General features: G+C 47.8%; 9 protein-coding genes across 9 annotated transcripts; 5 read left to right on the top strand and 4 right to left on the bottom strand.

Moving 5' to 3' along the window:
* Positions 1-1,123: 1,123 nt before the first annotated feature.
* On the top strand, positions 1,124-2,713 carry N7517_005251 (MFS transporter; the record flags this gene model as incomplete). Its single annotated transcript, XM_056722981.1, has 4 exons — positions 1,124-1,220; positions 1,272-2,348; positions 2,401-2,574; positions 2,622-2,713. 4 exons carry the CDS (start codon positions 1,124-1,126, stop codon positions 2,711-2,713), a joined length of 1,440 nt encoding a protein of 479 aa, XP_056579231.1.
* Positions 2,714-3,069: 356 nt separating this feature from the next.
* N7517_005250 (uncharacterized protein) lies at positions 3,070-4,854 on the bottom strand (the record flags this gene model as incomplete). Its single annotated transcript, XM_056722980.1, has 3 exons — positions 3,070-3,923; positions 4,006-4,634; positions 4,691-4,854. 3 exons carry the CDS (start codon positions 4,852-4,854, stop codon positions 3,070-3,072), a joined length of 1,647 nt encoding a protein of 548 aa, XP_056579230.1.
* A 1,108-nt stretch (positions 4,855-5,962) lies between these two features.
* Positions 5,963-7,435, top strand: N7517_005249 (uncharacterized protein; the record flags this gene model as incomplete). The annotated part of the gene is made up of 4 exons (XM_056722979.1): positions 5,963-6,051; positions 6,118-6,161; positions 6,226-6,254; positions 6,317-7,435. 4 exons carry the CDS (start codon positions 5,963-5,965, stop codon positions 7,433-7,435), a joined length of 1,281 nt encoding a protein of 426 aa, XP_056579229.1.
* Positions 7,436-8,365: 930 nt separating this feature from the next.
* N7517_005248 (uncharacterized protein) lies at positions 8,366-9,510 on the bottom strand (the record flags this gene model as incomplete). The annotated part of the gene is made up of 4 exons (XM_056722978.1): positions 8,366-8,846; positions 8,905-9,275; positions 9,327-9,412; positions 9,477-9,510. 4 exons carry the CDS (start codon positions 9,508-9,510, stop codon positions 8,366-8,368), a joined length of 972 nt encoding a protein of 323 aa, XP_056579228.1.
* Positions 9,511-10,762: 1,252 nt separating this feature from the next.
* Positions 10,763-12,950, top strand: N7517_005247 (FAD-binding oxidoreductase; the record flags this gene model as incomplete). The annotated part of the gene is made up of 4 exons (XM_056722977.1): positions 10,763-11,705; positions 11,767-12,220; positions 12,291-12,438; positions 12,516-12,950. The coding sequence occupies 4 exons, from the start codon at positions 10,763-10,765 to the stop codon at positions 12,948-12,950; spliced, it is 1,980 nt and encodes a 659-aa protein (XP_056579227.1).
* Positions 12,951-14,770: 1,820 nt separating this feature from the next.
* Positions 14,771-16,134, bottom strand: N7517_005246 (uncharacterized protein; the record flags this gene model as incomplete). Its single annotated transcript, XM_056722976.1, has 5 exons — positions 14,771-15,242; positions 15,312-15,691; positions 15,752-15,828; positions 15,882-15,918; positions 15,973-16,134. 5 exons carry the CDS (start codon positions 16,132-16,134, stop codon positions 14,771-14,773), a joined length of 1,128 nt encoding a protein of 375 aa, XP_056579226.1.
* An 829-nt stretch (positions 16,135-16,963) lies between these two features.
* On the top strand, positions 16,964-18,872 carry N7517_005245 (GMC family oxidoreductase; the record flags this gene model as incomplete). Its single annotated transcript, XM_056722975.1, has 2 exons — positions 16,964-17,209; positions 17,268-18,872. 2 exons carry the CDS (start codon positions 16,964-16,966, stop codon positions 18,870-18,872), a joined length of 1,851 nt encoding a protein of 616 aa, XP_056579225.1.
* Positions 18,873-19,662: 790 nt separating this feature from the next.
* On the bottom strand, positions 19,663-21,895 carry N7517_005244 (bifunctional terpene synthase/polyprenyl synthetase family protein; the record flags this gene model as incomplete). The annotated part of the gene is made up of 3 exons (XM_056722974.1): positions 19,663-21,181; positions 21,239-21,527; positions 21,586-21,895. 3 exons carry the CDS (start codon positions 21,893-21,895, stop codon positions 19,663-19,665), a joined length of 2,118 nt encoding a protein of 705 aa, XP_056579224.1.
* A 1,575-nt stretch (positions 21,896-23,470) lies between these two features.
* On the top strand, positions 23,471-25,501 carry N7517_005243 (folic acid synthesis protein; the record flags this gene model as incomplete). The annotated part of the gene is given in 5 exon segments (XM_056722973.1): positions 23,471-23,610; positions 23,831-23,853; positions 23,864-24,183; positions 24,239-24,447; positions 24,517-25,501. The coding sequence occupies 5 exon segments, from the start codon at positions 23,471-23,473 to the stop codon at positions 25,499-25,501; spliced, it is 1,677 nt and encodes a 558-aa protein (XP_056579223.1).
* Positions 25,502-25,663: the final 162 nt, after the last annotated feature.

Raw genomic sequence — 25,663 nt, 5'->3', positions numbered from 1 at the left:
ATGGAGGCACTTTCATCTACTTCTGCGAGCTAATATGATAATACTTTGATTTTTGGATGGTTGGTTGTTATTCTGTTTAGATATTCTGTTTAGATGTCTTTTTTGAAAATATTTTCTAGGCTTGATGTTAGGCCCTTTTTTTTTGGCTACTGATAGAGCTTCATAGTATAACACTTTCCTTTCACTACAAGCCTTTCTTTTGAGACCCTGGCCATTACAGGATAATTTGTAGTATAAATGACCAATGTCTGGGGACAGGACAGCTCTGTACCCTATGTATGTCCCGTAAAAGAGTTCCGGGAGCTATAACAAAGCATTCCTAGAATACCTACTACCTAGTGTAAGGAAAATAATTTTCACCTTTAGGCTCCACCCGTGGACTTGTCACCGGGCTAACTTTCCATAGCATCTCGCGATCTATTCGATCTGTGTCCGAATACGCCCCACACAGCGCTAATGCAGACTAAGATTGAGACATACGGAGTACGTAGAAGGTTATAGTCTTCAGTTGGTTCCACTCAACGCCGATCAAACCCCTTTAGGGTTTTTTAGGCTTAAACTCTTTCTTCGATTCGGACGGGCTGTCAAAACAGGTTTAGATGAACCTGTTCGCCGATCAAGTCCGATATTTGCCACTAATGCGGGACTAAAATGGATTCCCCAATCATCGAATCAAAGTGTCCCACGAGCTATGCTCGTCGGGAGCTCGGGAATCTTTGACAGCTCTGGGGTCTATCCACTTTTCTCAGCAGAACTAGTCTATTACATTGGATACATACATATTTACTTCGTACAGAGTACATACAAGCCAAGTGTTTTTCCTCCTTTTCCTCCTTTTCGTCCTTTTCCTCTTCGGCTGATGCCCCCACATGAATCATTCAGCCCAGACCCGCAGACGGCATATGAGTGGGGGGATTGAGGGATTGAAGCATACCGAGTACAATACATATAATACATATCGAAAATTCAGATCGGAATTCTAATCGAATTTCACGCAAAGGTCGATCCCCCAGAGGATTCTTCCAGACGAAGTGCATCTTGAGCCACAAGAGCCAGCATCGCTTGAAAACTCCAGCCAGTTTCAAGATTATTACCCTCTTACATTGAGCCAATTTATACCAATATGAATGACTTCTATTCAGAGCCTACACCAATAGGCTACAAATGGCGCTCTTCCAAATGGTTCATCCTCTCAACTATCACGATCGCCTTGTTTGCTGGTTCGTCTACCCACATTTTTGCACTTGAATCTCCTCGCTAATACCATTTAGAGACCTTCCTTTACGGGTTCCTCGTTCCCATCCTAGGTTACATGTTCCAGAGTCGCCTACATATTGATCCCTCTGAGACCCAAAAGTTTACTTCTGCTGTCCTCGCCCTTCATGGCGCTGTCTCCGTCATCTCGGGCCCTATCATCGGCCATTTTGCTGATAAGAGCCCGAATCGCAAGGCCCCATTGCTACTATCTCTCCTCGCATGTATTATAGGGACCGTGATGATTGCTGGCGCTCCTTCGGTCCCTATACTCTTTATAGGCCGTGTGATGCAGGGCATTGCAGCCTCTGCAGTGTGGATTGTCGGATTTGCAACCATTGCAGATACTGTGGATGAGGCGAATATCGGGACCGTGATGGGCTTAACGATGTCAATTGTTAATTTGGGAATGATCGGCGGACCTGCTGTCTCCGGCTTGCTCTTAGAGGCTACAGGATACTGGGTAACATGGTTGACACCACTTCTGATTCTGACTGTCGACCTTATTGCACGTCTAGTGATGCTTGAGAGCCCGCCAATTGAGAACACCCCCAAGGATTCCCCCTCTCAGTCTAAACCCTCATCTCAATTGGAGGCAGATGTGGAAGAGACATTGGAGACCTCAGAGACAACAAGTCTGCTTTCCCCACGCCAAGATTCTCAAATTCCAAGCATTGCGGCCAACTTTTGGCGTATTATGTTATGTGATGCCCGTGTATTGACAGTTCTACTTGTCATTATCTCTGGCACAACTGTGGGTACAAGTTTTCATGCGACGCTTCCACTGCACGTACGAGAGACTTTTGGATGGGGCCCAGGAAAGACTGGGTTCTTATTCTCCTGTCTTATTGCCCCGGGCCTCCTTCTCGGACCCCTCGCTGGCTGGATTCGCGATCGTGTCGGAATACGACCTCCTGCTGTGGTTGCTCTAATACTTCAGGCCGTACTACAAGGCCTACTGGGTATTGCCGGGAGCAACCGTTTCTCCTGGGCTAACGCTCAAAATTGGGGGGAAACAATCTATGTAGCTTCTATTATGGCTATTGGTGCAACGAGACCATTTATGACAGGCATAGGACCAACCGAGTTGACTGGTAAGTGCTGCTTCTCTGTGATGACTATAGCTATATTGATTCCCTATTGCAGTTGCGGTCAAATCCCACCAAGAAAAGAATCCAGGCATCTTTGGACCCAAAGGCGGCTTGTCCCGTGTATTTTCTATGATGGAGGTTGCTGCTTCCCTTGGCATGACAATTGGCCCGATTATTGGCGGCTATCTGAAGGAAATGGTTGGCTACGACTATATGAGTTGGACATGGAGTAAGTATTTCAATGTCTTCCCTGTCTCACATCGCTAATCCTGGAAGGTCTTCTATATCTTATCCTCGCTATCCTTGTCATGTCCTTCTTAGGATCCAAAAACCCCGATGAAACTATCCCTTCTGAGGAAATTCAGTAGGAATGGGATTGTTGGACGGCGTGTGGTCGGGACCTAGATAGTCAGATAGGTCGTCCTCTCTTTCTCTTATAAATGAACACAATTCTTTGTGCAGCATTCTATAGAAGAAAATATCAATTCTTCCCAAGTATAAATTATGTTATGTTATATTTTGTAGTGTTTGTTGCGCACCCTTCGTCTTGAAGCTTCAAGGCTTTATATACATGTCTTCGTGTACAAATTGAAGCAGGTACTTCAAATATTGAGGACCCACCAAACAAAAAGTCTCGGTCCTGGTACATATCTCACATACCACTGTCTGGTCACTGTCTACCCGTAATCGCCCACTTTTCTCATGCTCATCGCAGGAAGAGCATTCATTCCGCCTGCCCACGCTCATCAATGGCAGCTGCCGTAGACTTCTCCATAGGCGCAATCACAGGACTGCTAATATCCTTACCTCCTTGAACAGACGTCAATTGCATGGCAACATCGAAGCTGTAGTGTGGGCCTCGGTACTCGGTCCTCCCGCGGGCAAACCACCACAATGCTGTCAATGCCATCAAACCGACAGTGATGACACTCGTGTAATTCATGCTTCCAACGGTGGCAGGCATTACGAATGGGAAGCAGAAAAATACCACAGTGACTATGATATAGACCAACGAGACGATATTCACCACCATTCCTAGGGTCTTGCCCATATGGAAGGGCCCGGGGACTATGTTCCGGCGGCCAGTCAACACATGGGGGAGGATAGCCCCGAAGTAGGATAGAGTGCTTAGCACGATAAAGGATGAGATGAGGGCCTGGAATGCCGTTGTGCTGCCGACGTAAATACAGCCGATACAGGTAACGAGTGCACTCATGGCGACGGTGGCACGGACGGGAGCGTTTAATGTAGGATGCACCTGGGCAAAATAGCTCGAGAAAGGCGTTGCGTTGTCCCGCGCTAAGCTCCACCACATGCGTCCTCCTGTCACGAACGTGCCGATCAGGGTTGGGAAGGTAGCCAGAAAGAGCACCGCAATGAGTCCGATAGCACCGGTAGTGGATCCCGTAGCTTGTCGGTAAATTTCAGCAGTAGGAAAGTAACCCACGCTGGTGTTGAAAACTGCATCGATATCCTGGATTGAATAGAAAAGGGCGATCAGATAAACAAAGGAGGTAGCAAAGGCCGTCAACATCTGTATCATGATGCCCTGGGGGACCTTGACCTGTGGCTTAGGAACTAAAATAACATCGCTAGTTAGAATCTATTGATTTTCACTTGCCACTTAGGAGATGTGCTGAATTTAACACATTTAACATACCCTCTTCAGATAAATGACTGATACAATCAGGAACTCCCACGGCGAAGGCAGCATTAAGCAGGCCAGTAATAAAGCACACCCCATCAGACCAGCCACCAGTCATATTATAGTATTGCGTCCACACTTGCGAAGAGCTCGCATGTGTCTTTGGCATCGCCGCGAGGACCACCACGGTTGCAAAAAGTCCGGTCATGGATAGGATTAGTGCGACTCGATTAATCATAGGTATAAACCGGTTCCCTAGACATACGATTGCGCAGCAGGTCCAATTGACAAGTTGGAACACAATAAACACCTGCCATGAATGCCAGGTGACGTCAGAATGCCGAAGTAAATACATGGCCACCGCTTCATTGCCTAACATGGAACTCATTGACGAGGCCGACAGGAGCCAGGCGCAGGCATTGAGATAGCCCGTGAAGAAGCCGGCGGCGCGGCCATGCTTCCCACTTAGCACCGTGGACCAGTAATATACTCCACCTGCGGAGGGCATGGAGGACGCCAATTCGGCCAATGAGGCCGAAATTGCGGTATAGAAGATGCTGACGAGGATCAAGCCATAGAGAAGAGCCATCGGGCCTCCATTCATGAGTGCAGTCACAATTGTGCCACCAGTTGCGGCCCAGGAACTAATACGCATTCATGTTAGTCGAGGCCATGGACGGGAAAGGTTCAAACCACTGACTTTGCAATCACAATTCCCAAGCTTGTCACACTCCAGAGCCCGAAATTTCGCTTCAGTTCCTGTTTGTGGCCCAGAGCAGCCTCCTGGCGTACCGTGTCTATCTCCGTGCTGTTCCTCAGCTTAGTCTCGCCGACCTCGGCAGTTTGCTTCTCAGCGACCACCATAGTGTCATCTGTCAAATAATATCGAATGGGGTCAACAAGGATGACAGGTGCGAGCTAGGTACGGAGTGAGATAGAAAATGAGAGAGAGACGAGAAAAATAGGAAGATATAGTGCCCCGCTACCGCTAGTCTCCCAGAAATTTGGTGCAAAAGCTTCCCCATTCGTCGAGGGCCGGTGGGTACAGTGCGGTGATCGTGAGGGTGCAATGCAATCCCAACCCTTTGAAATCTTCACCCCTATTCTAGCTGGGGCATGGTCTCGAACTGGTTGGAATTAACAGGCCACAGCCCAATCTAAGATAAATGAAACTCCACTGTAATGGCCCATTTATTAGCGTTTAGGGGCGACGAGCGGGCTTAGGATTCGGTTCTAGGGAATAATATTCGTACGATGGCCCAGAACCCCTAGGGGGGGACAAGCGAGGAAGTAAGTCGTTTGACTTACCTTGCTAAATTCTTCTATGATTAGACTATGCAGAAATAAAACGGCGTGCATTAGCCACGAGGCGAAATGGCCCCCACGATCTCTAGCTTGAATGCAGATCGGGACAAGGGTCGGGATAGCATTAGGGGCTCCTATTGGTTCTGACGATCAGTGTGGGGCCTGCGGCAGCGGTGTCCGCGGCCCGCCTAGTCAATCTGTACCAAATCCATGGATGCTTGCACAATGTTGCTTGGCCCAAGAGCTATATGATCCAAGGACACTCTCCTCAAAGCCCGTCTTATCTCATTTCTCCTATAGCCTCATTAATCCCCCGTTGTCAGATCCCTCGGGGGGCTGGGGTTGGGGGTGTGGGGAATGTTTCTCCTACAACGATCGGGGTCCGCATAGCTTTGCGCACAGCCTTAGATGGATTCCATGAAAATTTTATTATGGCCCCCATCCAATAATTAGTATTTCGGTTAGCTTAGATCGGAGCAAAAATCTATCGATCCTTCGGCTGGCTGAAAATTCTCCGGTTATTCCGAGCCTAGTTCCATTCCTGAAGACCGTCGATGATATCTTCAACTCTCACATTCCCAGAACCTCCGATGGCAGGCTCAATGATTACTCCTGCGACCTTGTGAGGTAGAGTTGCAACGAGGAAGGCAGTGATTTACCCGCCACAATGGGGAACGTATCGCCCACCCCCCACCAACTGCTAGTAGAAGCCGTGGTCTTTTGGACTATTGGAGCGATACTCTACATTGGCCGAATGTATGTGTGAACTATCTGCGCCCGGGCATTGATGAGAGCCGCAGGAGATTCTAACTTTATGGACAGAGCCTCCCGGTTAATGGCAAACGTATCAATCCAGGGGATATCATGTACGCAGAATTTCTCCCTTCCGCTTGACTAGCCATAACTCACCAGCTCAATCGCATATTTTAGGGGACGATTATGTGATGACAGCAACATTTGTGAGTCCCCTGCTGTGGTCGGATTTGTAACACTCAACTGACTGCTGATCCGATTCCGATAGATAATATATACGTCCTTATTAATTTTGATTCAAGTCTCGGCAAAATACGCGACGAATCTGATGGATCCGAGCGAGTATGATGAGGTACTCTCCGACTCCCAACAAGTTCATGAGCGCATCCTTGGAAGCAAAATTGTTGTTGCGCTGGAACAGTGTATGCTCTTTGTGACCTGGGGCGTGAAAGTCTGCCTGTTGATACTCTACTGGCGGATCACCAAGAACCTGCCCTCGAACCTCTATGTCAAGATTCTCGCCGCTTATGTGGCGCTTGGTTTCGTCGTCATAATGATCACCTACTACGCCGTGTACTGCAGACCCTTCTCGCAATATTGGGCGTTGCCAGTGTCGAATTTACAGTGCGCCACGTACCAACACTATTCAATCACCCAGGCGGTTTTCAACATCTCATCGGACGCATTTATGTTTGCCATTCCGATACCGCTCATCGTCAAGGCTAAGCTTCCACTGCGCCGGAAGATGCTGATAGTCTGCATCATGAGCCTGGGTCTTTTCACGGTCGTTGCCGCCATCCTGAATAAATACTTCAACTTTGCCTCCCCCATGACCACCGTATACCAGATCTGGTATATACGTGAGGCAAGCACTGCCGTCTTTGTCGCCAATATGATGTGCTGGTGGCCGCTTCTCAGGAAGCTGTTCGGTATGGGAGCCTTCCAGTACCACAGCACCCCTGGACGGCCATCCCGGGGTACTGACAACAAGGAAAGCAAGCCCTACTCAAACCCCGCTGGCTCGCAGTCTCGTTCATCCTTCTCATTAAACCGACCATTTCGTCTCTCTCGGTCCAGTTTCCGGAACACGGGAAATGGTAACACACTCCCTGGGCACATCAATGCAGGACACTCTAGCCAAGAGGCGATAAATCAGTCTACGGGTGGGATCATGGAGGATCTAGATCGCGTGGACAATATTCCACTGCCGATTTGGGGCAAGGGTAGCGAAAGAGGTACCGATGTTGAAAACCTCGTGATCCAGGAATCCACCGCAAAGTTTGAACAACGGGATCACAGGGCGGAGGTGCCTCTTCGCGATCGGATTTACTGTACTCGCGAGTTTGACATCCGCTCTGACTCCAGGAGTGGACACTCTTCTTCATGAAGTTGGTGTAAAATAATATATAATCTGTTGACTCTACAACTTGTCGATTTCTAGGTATCTACACATACCTACAATTAGAGATACTGTACAAACTAACCTTCTACAAAGCATATTCATACACACTAAACACTTCTACGTTGAATACGTAGGCATTATTGCACTCGGGACGCTGCCCAGTCCCTGTGAAGTCGCGTAAGAAGTATTAGCAAAAGTCGAGTTTACAGTCGTTATACTTATTTTGGGTTCCTTACTCACTAAATATGTCTCCGGCGCCTAGAATCAAATCGAAATCTTGCAGCAGCTTCAGTAAATTCTCGCTAACAATAACCTATGTACGATTTAGATCAAGATTCAGTTCCTTCGTTTACGGCAGTCTCTGCCACTGCGCCATAACAGATTTTCCCTATAGTATGCTGTCTAATACGAGTATTTTCTACATCTGAATACACTCATGTCACACCAATTCTCTATTTAAGACTACTAAAAAGACTTGAGCAGCCGGCGATTCTTATGGTACTTGAATTTTATATAGCATAGAAAACCGACAGTGGGCCAGGTCAAAATTTACCATGGGAAAATCCGATATGGCGCACTGGTGTGATACTGCCGGACCTTCGTTCTTTGGGGAGTTCTGATGAACTCATCCCCATCCAAATGGGATACTTTCAAGAAAATGTGACCAGGACTCCGAGATAAGGCTGCTACCAACGCGAGGAAATATGGAAGTTGTATGGAATTATCCAGCTCATCTCTATGGTTACGTACTATATAGTATTATTGAATATTTTTATGCGCTGCGCAGCTAACCTCTTTCAAGTTGGCTTACACGGAAAGGGGCTGAGGTCTATTAGGCTTATATTCTTTCGGGGGTTGTCCTTCGAAGGTCAAATATGTATCTTTAGAATAAACAGAGTGGCTCTCTTTTTGAAATTATTTAGAACGTCTGTTGCTACCTCCCCCGTAGACAAGACTCTCTGTACTACTAGTATGCTGCTCCTCGGAATTGGCTTGAACCCAAGTAACCTCCATTTCTGTGGTCATGGTGATCATATTATCGGCTTTCAATTTCGTGGGGCCGTGGCTGATCTCGCTATCGCCAGCTTCAACGGTAGTGACAGTCTGATCCTGTGTACGATTTGTGAAATTTGACGTTTCCTCGAGTTTGTATCCCAGCCGGGTCCGACCGCTGCGGTTGGTCGAGCCATTATACGGCCCGGTGCGGGTGGAGCCGAAGAGCCTCGGAACGAGCCGAGTAACGAGCGGCTTGAACGAGGGAGCGCACGCAGCGACAAACGACAGGCCAACTTCGATGGTGGACACACAAAATAGGACCGAGTGTGTGTAATTCTCCGGCATATGACGGTCGAAATCGTCAAGGAGGATGAGGCGAACAATGCCAGCTACCACCGTTCTTTATTTATTAGTATCAAATTGATGGGGAAAAGAAGACGTTTAGCTGAGCTACTCACAAAAGGCCCAAGGACAGAATGCCAATCAGCATCAACTTCTGATTCCATTGCATCTGTAGGCGATATACGATCCAGGTAGGCAGCATTAAAGCAAGGATGTCCGTGAGAATAGAGACCGAGGCCGTGCCGGTGACAAAATTTGCAAAGTCAAGACACGTCGCATTGGGATATGAAGCCAGATCCCAATTAGCGGCGACGGGCACACATCGAAAAACAGTGAGGAAAAATGTGATGATAGCGGCGATGCCGTTGAGAATTAAGAGTCCCCAGATGGCCAGGCGCACTGTATTTTTTTGGCCGGTTAAACGTAGTAGGAATAGTAGGATGGAGGTCTTGACAAGGGCTAAAATGGGATTGTAGATGAGCTCGGTCTATTTCGTTAGAAAGCGCGAACAAGATGAGAAAGAATATGTGCTACCCACCGCGTAGGTATATTTGTTACCAAGAATGGCGGGGTGGTCTTTGGGTATCTCCCAGACGTTATATCCGATGTACGTGTATATGATCACTAAGGGATGATTAACTTCACGAACCAAAGACGAACGAGACTATTCTTGTTGTTCTAGTCTTACCTTTATAAGACGTAAATGTCTCCGCCCAATACATGATCTGCCAATCTCTGTCAATCCTCTAGGCTCGTTCTTGGAATGGCTGCGGTACTCACTATCGCGGCACAAATAACCCAGTCATCTATTCTCTATTAGATTCATCAACCTTGTGAGCAAACAGGAATTGGAACATTGAACTGACCTGCGGCAAACGACTTCGTCAACGAGCGGCTGTAAAGCCGCAGAGCCACAGCCAAGCTCGCGAAGCACGGAAAGCCAAAGATCAGGCCGATGGCCTGCGACTGTAAATTGTCACTCGAGCCCATATCTCCCAGGATACTCGTCTTCTATCCAAATAAACAACGCCTGTCACCTGCAGTTCTGACAATGAAAACCTGACTCGCCTGGGCAGCGCCCAGGGTTACATAAGTATCAATCCCGCGGTCTGGGGCCCCTGCGATGGGAGTTTGATTCGATTCGCACCCCGCGTAAATTAGATGGCATCCTCCTATAAAGTGGCGTTTGGGGCGCCCCCTTTCTTCCGGTAAGTCTTATTAAGAGCCCAGGGTAAGACTTCGACTAATGGTGATTCCAATAGTTAATGAGCCGTCTTTCTTACATAATATGCGGCTAGAGGACCTATAGACTAGCGTGTACGAGGTTGGGAGTCATTGACACTCAATATGGTCGAGCCTACTCCGTAGTTTCAGTATGAGACTAGGTTGGAGTCAGGGCACTAAATTGGGGGCTAATATCGGAATGTGCCGAGGTCGTTCACTTAAGTGGATCCGGGGACAGGTGTCTGAAAACAGATGGGACGATACAATGTATATAACACCTTGCTTGTACAATGTATCATCTTAAAATCAAATGGGAAAACCCCCGGAAGCAGAGGACAAATTTAATAATATTTGTTTTGTGGGAAGCTTGATGGTGACTATTTCTCCAAGAATATATTAACACGCCTAGTTGGCTAACGCATGCAACTAGTTGATTAGTGCATAAAGCTTTTTATTCTGTCGGCTTATACTCCGTACGTAGCACCAAAATAAATATACCAAGGAAATTTAATTAAAATATAGCACCAATAGTCGCGAAATCTTTTAAAGCTCGGTGGTGTCTTCGGTTGTGCCGGAACGTTTTGCTTAGGGCTTCGTGGCTAGCCTACGACGGCGGGTACATTTAAGTACCACCTTTGTCCACATTGTTCGCAAGGGCTTGGTCATATATTCTGTCTTAAGTGCTCATCAGCTCTTGTTCGTCTCTTTTTTTTTTGTTCCTCAAAATTGTCTTGGTGAATATCCTCCAGGATGAAGGGCATGTGGGGAGTTACTCTCATCGCAAGCGCTTCGCTCGCTGGCGCGATGTCGACTACATCACTCACAGAAGCAGCAACTACAGTGGCTGCCACGGCTAATTCGGCACCTTCATTGTTCCCCAATGAGAAAGTGCAGTTGACCGAAGGCGTGCTCTCTGATGTGTCGGCGGCCTTGCAGAATAACACTGTCGCTAACATGTTCGCATTTGCGAGCGAATCCACGGTACCCAAGAGAAGTGTCCGTCATAGCTGCAAGGTGATGCCCGGGGACTCCTGGTGGCCCGTAGATCTGATATGGGACGTCTTCGATATCTTGCTCGGCGGCAGCCTGATCAAGACGGTGCCCCTGGCGTCCTCCTGCTATCCGGACTGGCCGCAGTACAATCCCACTAAGTGCGCAAGAATTTCAGCAGACTGGCTTAGCTCGAACCTGCACATGGCTGACCCTGCGTCGATCATGCTACCGCTGTACGAAGGCCGCTCATGTCTACCATCACCGTTTAACCATACTGCTAGCTGCACTCAGGGCGCCTATCCGACGTATGCTGTGAACGTATCCACCGTGGCTCAGATCCAGCTAGCGGTCAACTTTGCCCGTAACTTGAACTTGCGACTAGTGGTCAAGAATACCGGACATGATTTCAATGGCAAGGCCTCCGGCAAGGGTGCCCTCTCCATTTGGACCCACTACCTCAAGGACAAGGAGTATCTCCCGACCTTTAAGGCTGCCAATGGTTATGTCGGTCCGGCCATTAAGTTTGGCTCGGGTACTCAGGTCTGGGAGGCTTATGAGTTTGCTAAGACCCACGGCCACTCGGTTGTCGGTGGAGAAGCCGTCACCGTTGGCTTGGGTGGTGGCTACACTGCTGGTGGTGGCCACTCTCCCCTTTCCAGTATGTACGGTATGGCGGCCGATCAGGTTCTGGCTATGCAAGGTACGTCTCTTTTTTACAATCTCGGATTTGCTCGGAGTACCTCCCTAATAATTCTCCTTAGTTGTTCTGGCAGATGGTAGGTTCATCACCGCCAGCTCTACTGAGAACTCGGAAGTTTTCTGGATGCTTCGTGGTGGTGGTGGCAGCACCATTGGAGTCGTCACTTCTTTAACAGTCAAGGCCCTGCCTAAGCTGGAGACCACTACTGTGACTTTCAATTTCACGATCAACGACACTCCTGGTCCAGACGCCTTCTGGGCTGCTGTTGGGTCCTATCTCGACCACTTTGAGACCTTTGTCGATGCTGGTACCTACGGTTACTTCTACATTGGTGCTTCAGATGCCATGATCGGTACGACATATGCCGGTGATCCTAACCTCTACTTCCGTATGCATTCATTCGTCGCACCCAACATGAACGTTGCACAGACCAAGGCACTCCTGGCTCCGTGGTTTGATACTCTCAAAAGCCTGGGTATCTCCTACAATCCGTGGTACAACCACGCGGATAACTTGTGCGTCTGAATTCTCCCCGTTCTTTTCTGGAATTTGTGCTTCTGAATCCCAGCTAACACTTTCTTCCAGCCATGATGCCTGGGAACAGGCCTTCCCTCAGGAATACGTTGGAACTGATGTCGTCAAGACTGCTTCTCGCCTGCTCCCCCGTAATGTCTTCCAGAGCGATGATCTCCGCAAACAAACATGGGCTGCCTACAGGGACGCTGTCAATCAAGTATGTCGTATATGTATACACAAATACATAGATATACTCCCGGCTCTCTTCTTTTGGATAGTGCTGACATATTATAGGGTCTTTTCATTGCCGGCTTCCACATCAGAGGTACAGGCATTGCCGCTAAGCCCCCCACAGACAATTCCGTGCTCCCTGCATGGCGTGATGCCCTCTCACACGTTATTGTCGGCTCCCAGTGGAACTTCACCTCCTCCTGGGATGTGGTGAAGAGCACCTCGCTCTTCGTGACTGAGTGGATGGACGTTCTACGTGAGATTGCCCCGGACTCAGGCTCCTACATGAGTGAGGGCGATCTCATCGAGCCGAACCTCCAAGAAGCCTTCTACGGCGCCAATTACCCGCGCCTTTACTCTCTCAAGCAGAAGTATGACCCTAGTGGTGTTTTCTTTGCTCTGACTGCCGTTGGTGCTGAGGACTGGGAGGTTCGGACTGTTGACCCGCTGCCCTACTCGTGGAATAACAATGGGCGACTCTGCCCAAAGTCCTCTTGAAACGAGAGACATCAAATTAAACGGGGATAGGGATCAGAATTTTGTATTCTCGTTGAAGCGAAGACTCCTGTGAAAGGCAGGCACTTGGGTGTTACCACTCTGCCTCGGGACATTCAACACATAGTTTGAGATTGAAGATAGATGTATCATAGCCCTTTAGCGAACTGTAATATATAAACCGCCTCATCTAGAATAAATCGATTCGTCAATCAATCAGAGGTCTATGAACTCTTTAGAGCCTAAGTAGTATCTAGTAGCCATACAGGCGCTTCTTTCCAATCTTAAAGTAACCTTAGTTGTAACCTCTTCATCGATTGTTGACGAGATCTAGGAGAGTGCAAAAAATATGCACTGCTATGTCTACAGTGATGGAGCAATATAATCAATAAGAGTGGATGCAAATGCTATCAATAAGAGTGGATGCAAATGCTGAATCTACCTATTACCATGGAGCTACCTATATAGCCCATGGACACAAAACCATGGAAAGAGAGAGGTCTGACCAATCTGTGCTTCTCCCTTTTGTGTTTGTCAAGAGAGCTTTTGAGCTATATATGACTTGCTACATCCGGGGAAGTCACATGGGAACTCAATGGGCCCGAGTTTGCTTTGCTTCGCGTTTCGAAATTGGTCGTGTGACCTGACAATAGCCACCCAAGCCACAGTCAATGAAAACGCTGATCTGATCTATAGAGAGTTTGTCAAGTCAGTATCTCAATCTGGAGCTAGTGCTGCACAGGCGTAGACCAAGGATCAAAATGACTTTTGACATACCCGGATAACACGCCCAGTTACGGCCGGGGAATGTGAGGATGACTTTATTGCAGGCTTTGTGCAAGTTGAGGCCCACAGAGTCCACAGCATAGGTGGTTATCAGGATGCACTGCCAGGATCGTTTAATTGGCTCACTAGAATATCAGCTCGATTGGCTTAAGAGCCGTGCACATCTTGCGGGTCGATAAGAGCAGCATGCAGAACAACCTCCATATACCATGCGTTTAATAGATAGGCGTCGACGATTAAGATTTTCTGGCATCGACCAAACTTGCTTTTGTCCACGTCTAGGAACACGGCCGGTATCTTCTCTCGTAACTAAGTAGACCCATCCTCGCAAGGGGTTTTCCTGTCGCCACTGCTTTAAGGTGGCCACATGCGTGTTTGGATCACCAAATCCGAATTTGGCATTGAGGATGTCAAGTGTGGTTGAATCGCGCAATGTAGTATCACAACTTATGGGAAGGGCAGAAGTCTGTTGAAAGAAAAACATAATGTGATTAGAGAAAGATAGGAGAAGAAAGAGGAAGAAAATGGAAGAGACCAACGAACCTGTTAACCTTAGGATGCTGATATGAAGATTCAGTGATCAAGTCTAGTAGATGGAGTGCCAAAGCCATGGCTTTAAATTGGAAAAGAAGAAGGGTAGAAGCCCTTTGGAGTATGGGCCGATGTTATGGGAGTTGATGAGAGAGAAAAAGAAGGACCTCGGGAAACGTCTTTGTTTGCGAGATAGAGATGTGAGAGGAGGAAGGAGCAGATCTGCGCATCAGCTTGTACGAAAACCTCGTGGGGGTATGACTTAGGGTCATATGCAGTCGATTACCTGAATGCTTGAATTTGACCTGAAGTTAGACCGCTTTTTATACCAATAATTCGGTCCGGTGAACCCATCAAATGAAGCTTTTAGTACGATGCAAATTTATGCATCGCCACATTTTAAGGTGGTTTACTCCTACAATATTAACCCTACCACCATGCTACACGCCTTTTTAGAAAGCGTGTCGTGACAAGGGACAAGTCATCATAACATGCGTGGCTTCGTATCATTTTCTATCAGATATCGGTTCTAGGTATCTAGTCGAGTCGACCCGAAAGTCCTTCCATATCTGGATCCCATCTGGTGGCATGGCATTCACAGTCAACTCCGTATCCGATTGCCCCTCGTCGTCACTCCACCTTGTCTGAATATTGTGAGTCGCAGCTTTGGGGCTGTCTGACGTGATCTCACTCTGATTGGCACCGGCATCCATGCGAGTGAGAGAATATTCCTGTACTGAGCGCTTTTTTGCACTGAGCTCCCCCGACGGTGTTCCCGTCCCGCGAGAAGACGAGCCCAGCCAACCTTTAGGAAGCACCTCGGAGAATACGCGACGGAGAAGGGGCAGATTGGCCGCGACGAGGGCGAGTTGCTGTTCGATAACACTCCACATCAATGGGATGGGGAGGGTATATGTGAGGTCATTGAAGTCGATGTTCATGAGACTGACGACGCGGACCATGCTGATTGCGCTGACACTGTGATCCAATAAAGGTTAGCCATTGACTGCGCAATGGAGATCCGAGCAGACCGGCGGATTCACTTACAATAGGCCCAAGGAAAACGCCACCGATAAACCAATCTTCCGGCCCACTCGTAGCTGCAGCTTCCAAATATATGGGATTGGAAGTATCATTACCATGAAATCGGTCACCATGTTGAGTACCCCGGCTACCACGAAAGCTGCGTTGCGATTTCCACATCCGCCTCCCGGTAGCGTCGGATTCCAGTTGAACGCGACAGGGTGGCAAATAAGAAATGACTCGAGGACGATACTCAGTCCCCAAGCCCACACTATGGCACCGGTGGCATAAATGGCAATCCGCATGCTGGCTTTGGTACCAAAGAGCTTGTGATAAAGGACCATCATCGACGTTTTGACAAGAGAAAGGCCGATTCCATAGAGAATCTGGCAGACGATAATCATCTGCTCCGTGTTGTGGTGAGCTTCATCCGCCGGTTGGAAGGGCCATTACGCTTCACATACCTTGAGGTTAAATTCTATATCGGTGAAGGCAACTTCGCCCGTGGTTGCATGTAACCCAACGCCTCCCATTGTCACCACTGAGCGATATATTAGCGCTGCCTCTTGATTCATTCTGGAACATATGTCATACTCAATATCACAACCACAGTACACGCCATTACCAAAAGCTGTAAGCTTCATTAGTCTCACGCCATGCTAGAAAGACGGTTCGATGAGCATACTGTCGCACTGATCATGCAATAATCATCCAAGCCTAAGCTGACGTCTCTCATTCTCCGAGACACGACCCGAAGAATCGTGGAACTCAGGGAGATTGCCCCAAAAATGAGCATCACGATCACGATCTCCCTGCCTTCCTTTGCTTTCAGTCCATAGTTGCCCATTGTGGACTTCCTTTCCAGTCTGATATCGTGTCGCCAACTTCGCCATCTAAATAGAAAAGGAGGAGTAATAGAAGAACATCAAGATCCACTTTCCTATCCAATCCACACTAATATACGCTAATCTCTAGGGTTGCTTGACATGAGCCATCTCTAGTTAGCACATCGGTTTATAGCAACCAATCCCCTTTAAGTTGTAAGTGGAGTCCCGCACCGGCCCCTCCCGGTCCCAACGTACTTGGTCTTTCAATCTGGGAGATTTCCTAAGAGTGTGAGTACATATATGGTATGCATTGAGTGTTCATTCCGTACAAATTTGATGCTTGATACTTAACAGGGTACGGGGAGAAAAAAAAAAAACAAAATACGCACTACTCACGCCCAGCCCTCAACCCCTGCACGTTTCATCCCGAAGGAACAAGGTAGTTGTCCTATTACCCTAACCGAGGACTTGGCATACACATCCCCCATCAATTGCAGTACAGTGCCTTTGTTGCACAGGCTAACGCTAGCTCGGTCTGCACTTCCCCCTCTGCATAACGCGGCCTACCCCCTGTCGCCGCGTTAACCATGATCAGATACTGGTTAATTTCGGTTGGCTCTAGACCATATTTTGAGATATTCAGGGGCTTGATTGAGTGTATTATTGTGCACATTCCATATTCTGTACAACACTTCATAATAATAATGAAGATGTGGCAGTTGGACGCCCCTCAATTAAGAACCCCTCCATCTGGCCATCCCCAGAGAGCAACCCCTAATATATTTGCTTTTTTTTTCTATAAATTAGTCTCATGCAGGTTGCAAATCACTTCCATTGACATAATACGCCATGGCATCTTTTGACACCGAGTCCTCAGCAGGACTTGAAAACGCAGCTTATGACTTTGTAATTGTCGGAGGAGGTACTGCTGGCCTCGTGGTCGCCAACCGACTGACCGAAAATCCCAATATTAGCGTACTCGTCCTGGAAGCTGGAACAAACCGTCTCAATGACCCTCGAATTATTGTTCCTGGCTTAGGGCCGGCGACATTTGAAGACGAGGACTTTGATTGGAATTTCCGATCCTGTCCCCAGGTACGTTATTGTCTCAAAGCCCATAATTATTGCCAGTGGCCTTATCCGTATACAATAGGAACAACTCAATGGCCGCAAGCTCTTAGCCAACAAAGGTCGTACTTTGGGAGGCTCCTCGGCGATCAATTTGGGAATGGTCATCTATCCCTCTCGCTCCGGATTAAATGCCTGGGAAACTTTGGGCAACCCCGGCTGGGGCTGGGATGGCCTGTCCCCATATATTCGCAAGTTTCACACGGCTGCTCCCCCATCGGATGATAACCGTGAATTCTTCAACGGGATGAAATACGACCAGCAGGACCAGGGTAGCACAGGTCCCGTTCAGGTCTCATTTGGAGATCAGTACATGCCGTACCATGCGGCGTGGATGGACACCTTCAAAGCCCTTGGATACCCGCAGGATGAGGATCCAATCAATGGCGCCTGTATAGGTCCCTTTGTAACCCCCGGTGCTGTGGATCCCGCTACCCACACCAGAAGCCACGCTGCAGCTGCGTATCTGGGGCCGGAAGTACAAGCTCGCTCGAACCTCCGGGTCGTGACTGGGGCCTGGGTTGAAAAGATTATCATGGAGAAGGGAAGCAACGGTGATAATGCCGTCGCTACTGGTGTTCGCTTTGGCAAGGACTCGGATGTGTATACCGTTTCAGTCGTGAAAGAGGTTATTCTTGCCGCCGGAACAACCCAGTCCTCTCAGATCCTCGAACTATCAGGTGTGGGAGACGAAGCACTCCTCCAGTCCCACGGGATCCCGACAATCATCAACAACCCCGGTGTTGGCGAGAACCTGCAGGATCACGGTATTGTCTCATTTGGATATGAAGTAGCCGATGGTATGCCGTCAGGCGACATGGCGAGAGACCCCGCCGTTGCCGGTGCTGCTATGGCCGCTTATCAGAAGGATGGCTCGGGACCTCTTGGTATGGTTCCCCTGGTCTCTGCATTCATGCCGCTTGTAGACACTCCCGAAGATGAACGAGCTCAATTGCTCCAGAAGCTGCAAGCTGCGGTGGAGAGCCCCGACATCTCGCGGACACACAAGAAGCAATATGAAGCATTGCACACCCTACTCAAGAATCCCGATGAGCCTACTGCTCAATTTATTCTAGCGCCATTCCAGCTTCTGCCCCGCGAAGGAGAATACCCACGGCGTCTTTTCGGTCTCGGGCACCCGGGTTTCTTTATCAGTCTTGTTTCTCTGCTCAGCTACCCTCTATCACGGGGATCGGTCCATATCCAATCTTCCGATCCCAAGGCTCCTCCTCTCATTGATCACGGAATTCTCCGTCACCCAGTTGATGTCGAGCTACAGGCCCGGCATAGTATGTGGATGGAGAAGATTGCTGAGACGGCGCCAATGGCATCGCTGCTGAAGAAGGGTGGCGAGCGCCTCCACACACCGGAGCCTCTGACGGACCTCGAGAAGGCAAAGGAGCTATGCAGAGAGCTCATCTTGTCTATGTACCATGTCAGCGGTACCTGTACGATGATGCCGCTGGAAGATGGCGGTGTTGTGGATTCTCACCTGAAGGTGTACGGTTCGGCTAATATCCGTGTTGTCGATGCCAGTATCTTCCCCTTGGAGCCAAGGGGTAATATCCAGGCGACCGTGTTTGCAGTTGCTGAGAAGGCGGCAGATATCATTAAGCAGGACCTAAACTAGATTTTTTCTCAAATCAAGATCAATACAATTTTCTTGATGTTCATTGGGAGGGCTGAGCCCTGCTTCACATTTTATATACACTTGGTGGCAATCGTTTGGGTCATCTTCCTCGACATTATTTACTGTCTCCCAACCATTCGGATATACCGTAGGTAACTAATAATTCTGGTCTTCTCTAAATGTGGCCATTAGGACGAAACATTTTCTTTTTCCTAGAACCTAAAAAAATGAGTTACCAATTGGTTGAAGACTTTTAGCTTCCTTTTCAAGTCAAAGGAGTAAAATAGTCTGCCAAAACGTAGATGTAGGAGTATATACCGTTTCCAACATCCTATTATGGAAATCCGATGAGCTACCCAAAAAGATCCACAAAAATTAAGAAGTGCATTATCGAGTCAAAGCCCACAGTCTCGTATGTTTTACGTATCTACCTCATAAATCATAGCAGTAGGTGCCATACGCCTATGCTCTCCCCTTCTTTCCTTGGTCTCGCACCTTCCTCGCCCAGTCCAGTCGTGAAGAATATATTCCAAGACTGCCTGGATTTGACGTCTCCCAGAACGGTGAAGTCCACTCAGGTAACTTCCAAGATTCGGCATAGGAAAACAGTTCTCCTTCAGACACCCAAGGATTATTTCTCAACCCGTATCCTGAACTGCCCTACTCTGCTTTTCATAGGCAACCCAGGCTAGCAATGACTCCCTGCCGAAGTAGATCCAAACAAGTTTATACAAATGGGAAGAAAGAAAAGGAAATTTCAATTGGATAGCGGACAGAGAAATTAGGCGGTTCAATGCCCCTTTCCACCAGGCTTGGGAATCACACCTAAGACCTTCACCACGAGCAATAGCTCTGGATTAGATTCGCCTGTCAAGACCTCAATCTCTCGAATGTCCTGTTCAATTTCCTGTTGCAGCTGCTGAAGATAATCGTACGTATCCTCAAGGGCCATAACACTCGACATAAGATCCAAAATCTGCAATTTACTCTCACGCATCATTTTTGTGTTTGTCATTCGCGTTTGCTGGAATATGCCGAGAATGATGTTTTTAATTGCCTCGCTCTTCTGACAGCACTTGACAATTGGGTAGGACAATTTCCCCTCATCGAAATCTTCGCAGAACCCCTTCTGTTTCGAATAATCTGCCCCTTGGAGATTCATGTAGTCATCGCGGATCTGATACCATCGGCCGAAAAGTCGGGCCAGCGGTGAAAGTCGATATGAGAAGGGTGTTGTTTTGCCGTTGGCTTGCATGAGCTCAACCATCATGGTCAACGAGGCACCAGTCTTCTTGTCCACCATAGTGAGGTATTCGGATTCCGTAGGGCAATAGAAACTATGTCTCCAGCTTATATCCCAACTCTGACCAATGAAGAGCATCTCGAGATTCTGCAAAAGGGCGGTCATCATTTGAGGAGTACCCAGTGCGTCTACTACTTTAGCCGCTTTGACAAACATGTATGTAGCGCTGTTGATCGATTGCGCAGGTCCGAAGATGAGATGGGTGGCTGTTCTCTCTCGTCGGAGTGGTGAGTTATCTTGGATGTCGTCCAAGATTAGGGATGAGTTATGCAGACCATTGATGACATCCTTGATCGATGCCAGTGGTATAGGGGACACCTGCATCCAGACGTTGAATGCATCGGCAAGTTTGGAAAGCGTATTTTTTGATGACAGAGACTCAATGTAACGAGCTGGAGCTAGGAGAGCCGAGTCATCAAGAACAGATGTACATGTCGCCGAGTCCAAATGGGATACTGAAGGTTGAAACTGAATTTTCGTGTTCTCCGGAGTTTTGTTGGAAGTTTGGGTTACATTGACTGACTTGACGAGCTGAGCTTTTTCTCCATGATTGAAAACTTCGTCATTTTTTGGTCCATGGAAGACAGTCTCTGCAGTTAGACCTTGTTCTTTCCAAGAGTTCAGCCTAGGACATGTCGATGCCCAGTAGTTATATCCACCCATAACTATCTCGGCAACCAAGAGCAATTTCTTTACGTGGCGAGGAATGCTCGGCTCTCGTGCAAATCTTTCAACGCACATGTCATGGAAACGGTGTTCGCCTTGCAAAATTTCTTCCTTCGTTTTCTTCTTGGCTTCTTCCTCGGAAAGCCCCTCGGTTCTCATATAGAACTCAATCACATTTGCAATCCTGCCTTGTTCATAAGAGCGTTCCCGGGGCCAACTGAAGTAGTCATTGGTCCATATAAAGACCCTGTTGGCAGATTTCAGAAGATATTCTATCGAATCCCAATCTGCTTGTGCGAAGCTATCCCTGTGGGAGAATGCTAACCAATACCAATATGCCCTAGACGAATCAGCACCACTTGTATTCTGCAGATGTTAATAGGGTAGAGCATCATACCTTACCCCTCCGTCAAGTTGCCGAAAGCGGAGGTATTCGTCAACAGATTCGATCGTTTGGGGATTTTTCAACCCAATCTCGTCATCAGCCCAGACTTTGAGAAGCTTAACAAATTCTCGTCCTTCATCAGTATCCATGTCAATCATTTCAAGAACTTTCTGCGATAGAAACTTCTTCATGGCTTTTCCCCTTTCCGACGTGCCGGGGTGGTTGTCCTTGGGGTCTAGCGCATGGGATAAATGTCTGTTCTCTTCCTTGGCATCTTTTGAGGATAACACATCCGTGATATCTGGCTTGACGTTCTAGTTAACGTTCGTTTATTTGAGGCCCATTGCACAGTGACATACCGTCATGTATGAATGAAAGCTGTGTGAAGTATCCCAGAATATGTGCCTTATCTGATGAACACTCGGGAAAAAGAAGGCTCGATACATTCCCCACTGGTGAGAAAGCATGCCCAACTTTACGGTCTGCATCATCGCACATTGCTGTTGTCCAGTCGTTTGTTGCATTCGTGGTGTGGAGATTCATAATATCGTCGTACTTGTTTATTCGCACCGGTCGAGACGTAAAGCAATCAGGTGGTCTTTCACTAGTCAGATCCACCGGCTTGGAGTTGATCCAGATATCATCTAGCTCGGTAATGGGGGAGTCCATTGTTATCTCGATGTAGTGGAAATTGAAGGGAAATGGTGGGTGTGTTCCACGAGAAATCAGATGCAGTCCTTAAGTAAATGTCCTCACCGCTATTTCGTTTCATGCTTGATATGATGGACATGGAAAAATGCTCAATGTCGTGGCAAGTCTGGTGGATCAATTGATATACAGGAAACTACTTTTCTATACATCACCATTGGACAAATCGGTGTGTAAATCTGTATTCACTGCTTGTCTTTCATATATTTCGCCTCGACCAGAATGCCCCTCATAGCCCATCATTATATATATCACAGCATAATTCTGACTATACTCCCACTCATTCTTTTCTGGCGTCGACCCTTGAAATACTGTCAAATGTAGATGATATTTTGTTTTATGTACTATTAGATGTGAGTATTCTATATCAATTCATCCAGAGAGTTTATAGATATAGTCTAGCTGCCAGTGCAATATACCCAAGTTGGATATACCCAGATACGTAAGTATTATAAAGCTAAATATCTTATTAATGATGCTTAAATTAGGGGGGTCAATGCTTATTTAAAAATATCAGCCCCTCGCTTTATTATCTAGTTTGTGGCCTATGAAAAAGGAACCGAAAAGCCGCTAATTAGGGTCTGCTAGATTTGAGGATGAATTAATAATAATAATTTTACTGAGCATGACTACCTAATTGAAGTGGAAGGTGATGCACTTATTGAGAAGCTTCATAATTACACATGTTATGCATATCTTCACATATCTGTTGGAGCACATCCTCTTGAACCCTAATTCGGCAGCTCAGAAAGCTTTTTCAATTCGGCGCATTCTTCATACAACAAACTCTGAATTATCGACATGTGAGGCAATCAATTCAAAAACCCTGTGAGGTACGCCTCTCATACACATCTGTGCACACCAGCACCCCCGGATCTTATATAGTTATCTAATTGCACCACCATCGAAGACACGGTGGTAAAAGTATTACCCCTTGATAATATCTTTGTGGGGTGTAACCTTCATCCCAAATGGGACGATAAATCATTTGGGAGGGAGAGCGTGCGACTGAAGTTCGCAAAGTCGCTAGTTCGATCCCGGCTCGTCCCATTATGTTTTTGGCATTTCTTCGTCCGCTCGGCTTCTTATTTATTTCGTATTCTTTTACTCGAGTGAAAAGGGTAAAGGCATAATAAGATGCTAGAGGAAGGGACTAAATAGAGTAGTTATAATAACTATATAGTATACTTGTAAGTCACTATGAAATATACTGGGTAACTATGGGCTTTATATACTACTTCGTGTATTGTTTACTCCGTACTGATCTCCCTTTAGAGCCTAGGGCCATCTAAGAAATGAGCTTCGGAAAGAGCCGAGATGTTGGGCAAACACCCGTGGGGGTCTGTTCCCCAGCGTATTGCAATCGACCAAGGTCGTAGGGAATGTGAATTGGATGTGAATATTAAGGCATGAAGGCATCAAGGTGTCAAGGCATCGACACGTCAACGCCAAGAAGCAGGCAAACCACGTGAAGCTTATCAGAGCTGACTCGAAGCTCTCGACTGTTCATACATTTGCCTCCCTTTTCAAATCAGAATGAGTGCCCGGGCAATCCGGAGAGCCTGTCCGTCAGCATCTTTAACCCCTCAATTACGGCAAATTGGGAGGTCACGAAGACTTGCGCCATTGGTTGCAGCTTCGGCCATAAGGGCTGATTATCGACCATTGCATACAGGGTAAAACCCCCAAATAATCAATTGGCTGTGGCGAATCTAACAACCTCTTACAGTTACAGTATATCCTCGCAGCATAACCTGGGTATGTACTTGGCTGCTTCATAGAAGCCCCTCGCACGCTTATCGGCGTATCATCCAAATGGGGAAATATGCGTGTCCCGCATTTTTTTTCTTCTTTTGATTTGCTGCGCTTTGATCCAACAGGACTAATATTCAATAGGATCATCTTATCAATCCAAATTGGTATATACAGCCCAAGAGGCATCGGGACTTCTCACTAGAAATGGTCTATCACGACGTTCAATAACGTCGTCGCATCTGACCCCGCCTGTGAGGAATTTCTCCACTGCGCAAGCAGTTGACTCCAAGATGAATTTGAAGTTCCCCAGTCTAGAAATCCACCGGGCTTTTATTGCCCTGGGAAGCAATGTTGGAGACCGTGTAGAAATGATTGAGCAAGCTTGTCTTGAAATGGACCGAGTTGGGATCAAAGTGAAAAGAACAAGTTCATTATTCGAGACCGCACCGATGTATGTGCTTGATCAAGATCCATTCATCAATGGTGTATGCGAGGTATGTTAGCGAACTTGAATTCTCAATATGGTTGCAAGTTGTTAATTCATCTCAGGTGGAAACAACACTTGCGCCTCTGGATCTTTTGGACACTATTCAATCCATTGAGATTGAGATGGGTAGAAAGAAGCTCATCGACAAAGGCCCCCGCTCTATTGACTTGGACATCCTACTATATGATCAGGAGATCGTCTGTCACGAGCGTCTCAACATCCCACATAATCTGATGCTCGAGCGAGATTTTGTATTGCGACCTCTCAGCCAGTACGCCCCCCAATGACTTTAAATATGCCATACCGGCACACAAAGAGTAAACTGACCATATAAATCTAGATTAATTCCGAAAGAATACCCTCCACTGCCAGGAAAGGACACGCAAACTTACAGCACACATCTAAAGGCTCTCCCGCCACCAGAACCAACACCAATGTCAACGACCCCGATCTCACCACTATTCCCATCCCTGCGCGCAACAGATCCAAAGCGCAGTACTCACGTCATGGCAATCCTCAACCTAACGCCAGACTCCTTCTCCGACGGCGGCAAACACTCCCCAAAAGACCTAACCTACATAACAGAAACAGTGCGCAACTTCATCGCCTCCGGCGCAACAATCATTGACATCGGCGGCGAAAGTACCCGCCCAGGCTCAACACCAGTCGGCGCCGCCGAAGAGATCGCCCGCGTAGTGCCAGCAATCAAACACATCCGAACCGCCATCCCAGAAGCTGCCAACATCGCCATCAGTATCGACACCTACCGCGCTAGCGTAGCGGAAGCGGCCTGCGCTGCTGGTGCAGACATCATCAACGACATCTCAGCCGGCCTCCTCGACCCAGAAATGCTGCCGACAGTAGCGCGGATCGGCAAGTCCGTGATTCTGATGCACATGCGCGGCACACCGCAGACAATGACAACCCTGCATGAGTATCCTTCCGGCGTTATCCCGGAAGTGGCTGCTGAGCTGCGCGCGCGCATTGCGGCTGCCGAAGACGTGGGCATCAGACGCTGGCGCATCATCCTCGATCCCGGTCTCGGCTTTGCGAAGATCCAGCCGCATGATCTGGAGATTTTGCGAGAGCTGCCGAGACTGCGTGCGATGCCTGGGCTTGAATGCTTCCCTTGGCTGATGGGACCTAGTCGGAAGAGATTCATTGGTCATCTTACTGGGGTAAAGACGCCGCAAGAGCGCGTTTGGGGTACCGCTGCTACTGTCTCTGCCAGTGTGGCTGGTGGGGCGGATATTGTTCGTGTTCATGATGTGCATGAGATGTGGCAGGTGACGAAGGTTGCGGATGCGATTTATCGTGTTGATTGAGTTCGGGCCGCTGCATCACTTATTGTATAGCCTTGCCCTGCTGCTTTATATATGGGGCCTTTTTTGTATTCAACACTTGGGTGTGACTTGTACTATATGTACTACTGTGTTCTCTTCATTCATCATGGAGTTTTGGTTGAGCGGTGCACGACTGAGAGATTG

The sequence above is a fragment of the Penicillium concentricum genome (assembly GCF_028827145.1).
Source record: "Penicillium concentricum strain IBT 3081 chromosome Unknown utg000002l_segment0_segment0, whole genome shotgun sequence".
NCBI lineage: Eukaryota > Fungi > Ascomycota > Eurotiomycetes > Eurotiales > Aspergillaceae > Penicillium > Penicillium concentricum.
The sequence above is the reverse complement of the archived record's forward strand: the minus strand, read 5'-3'. Positions and strand labels throughout refer to the sequence as shown.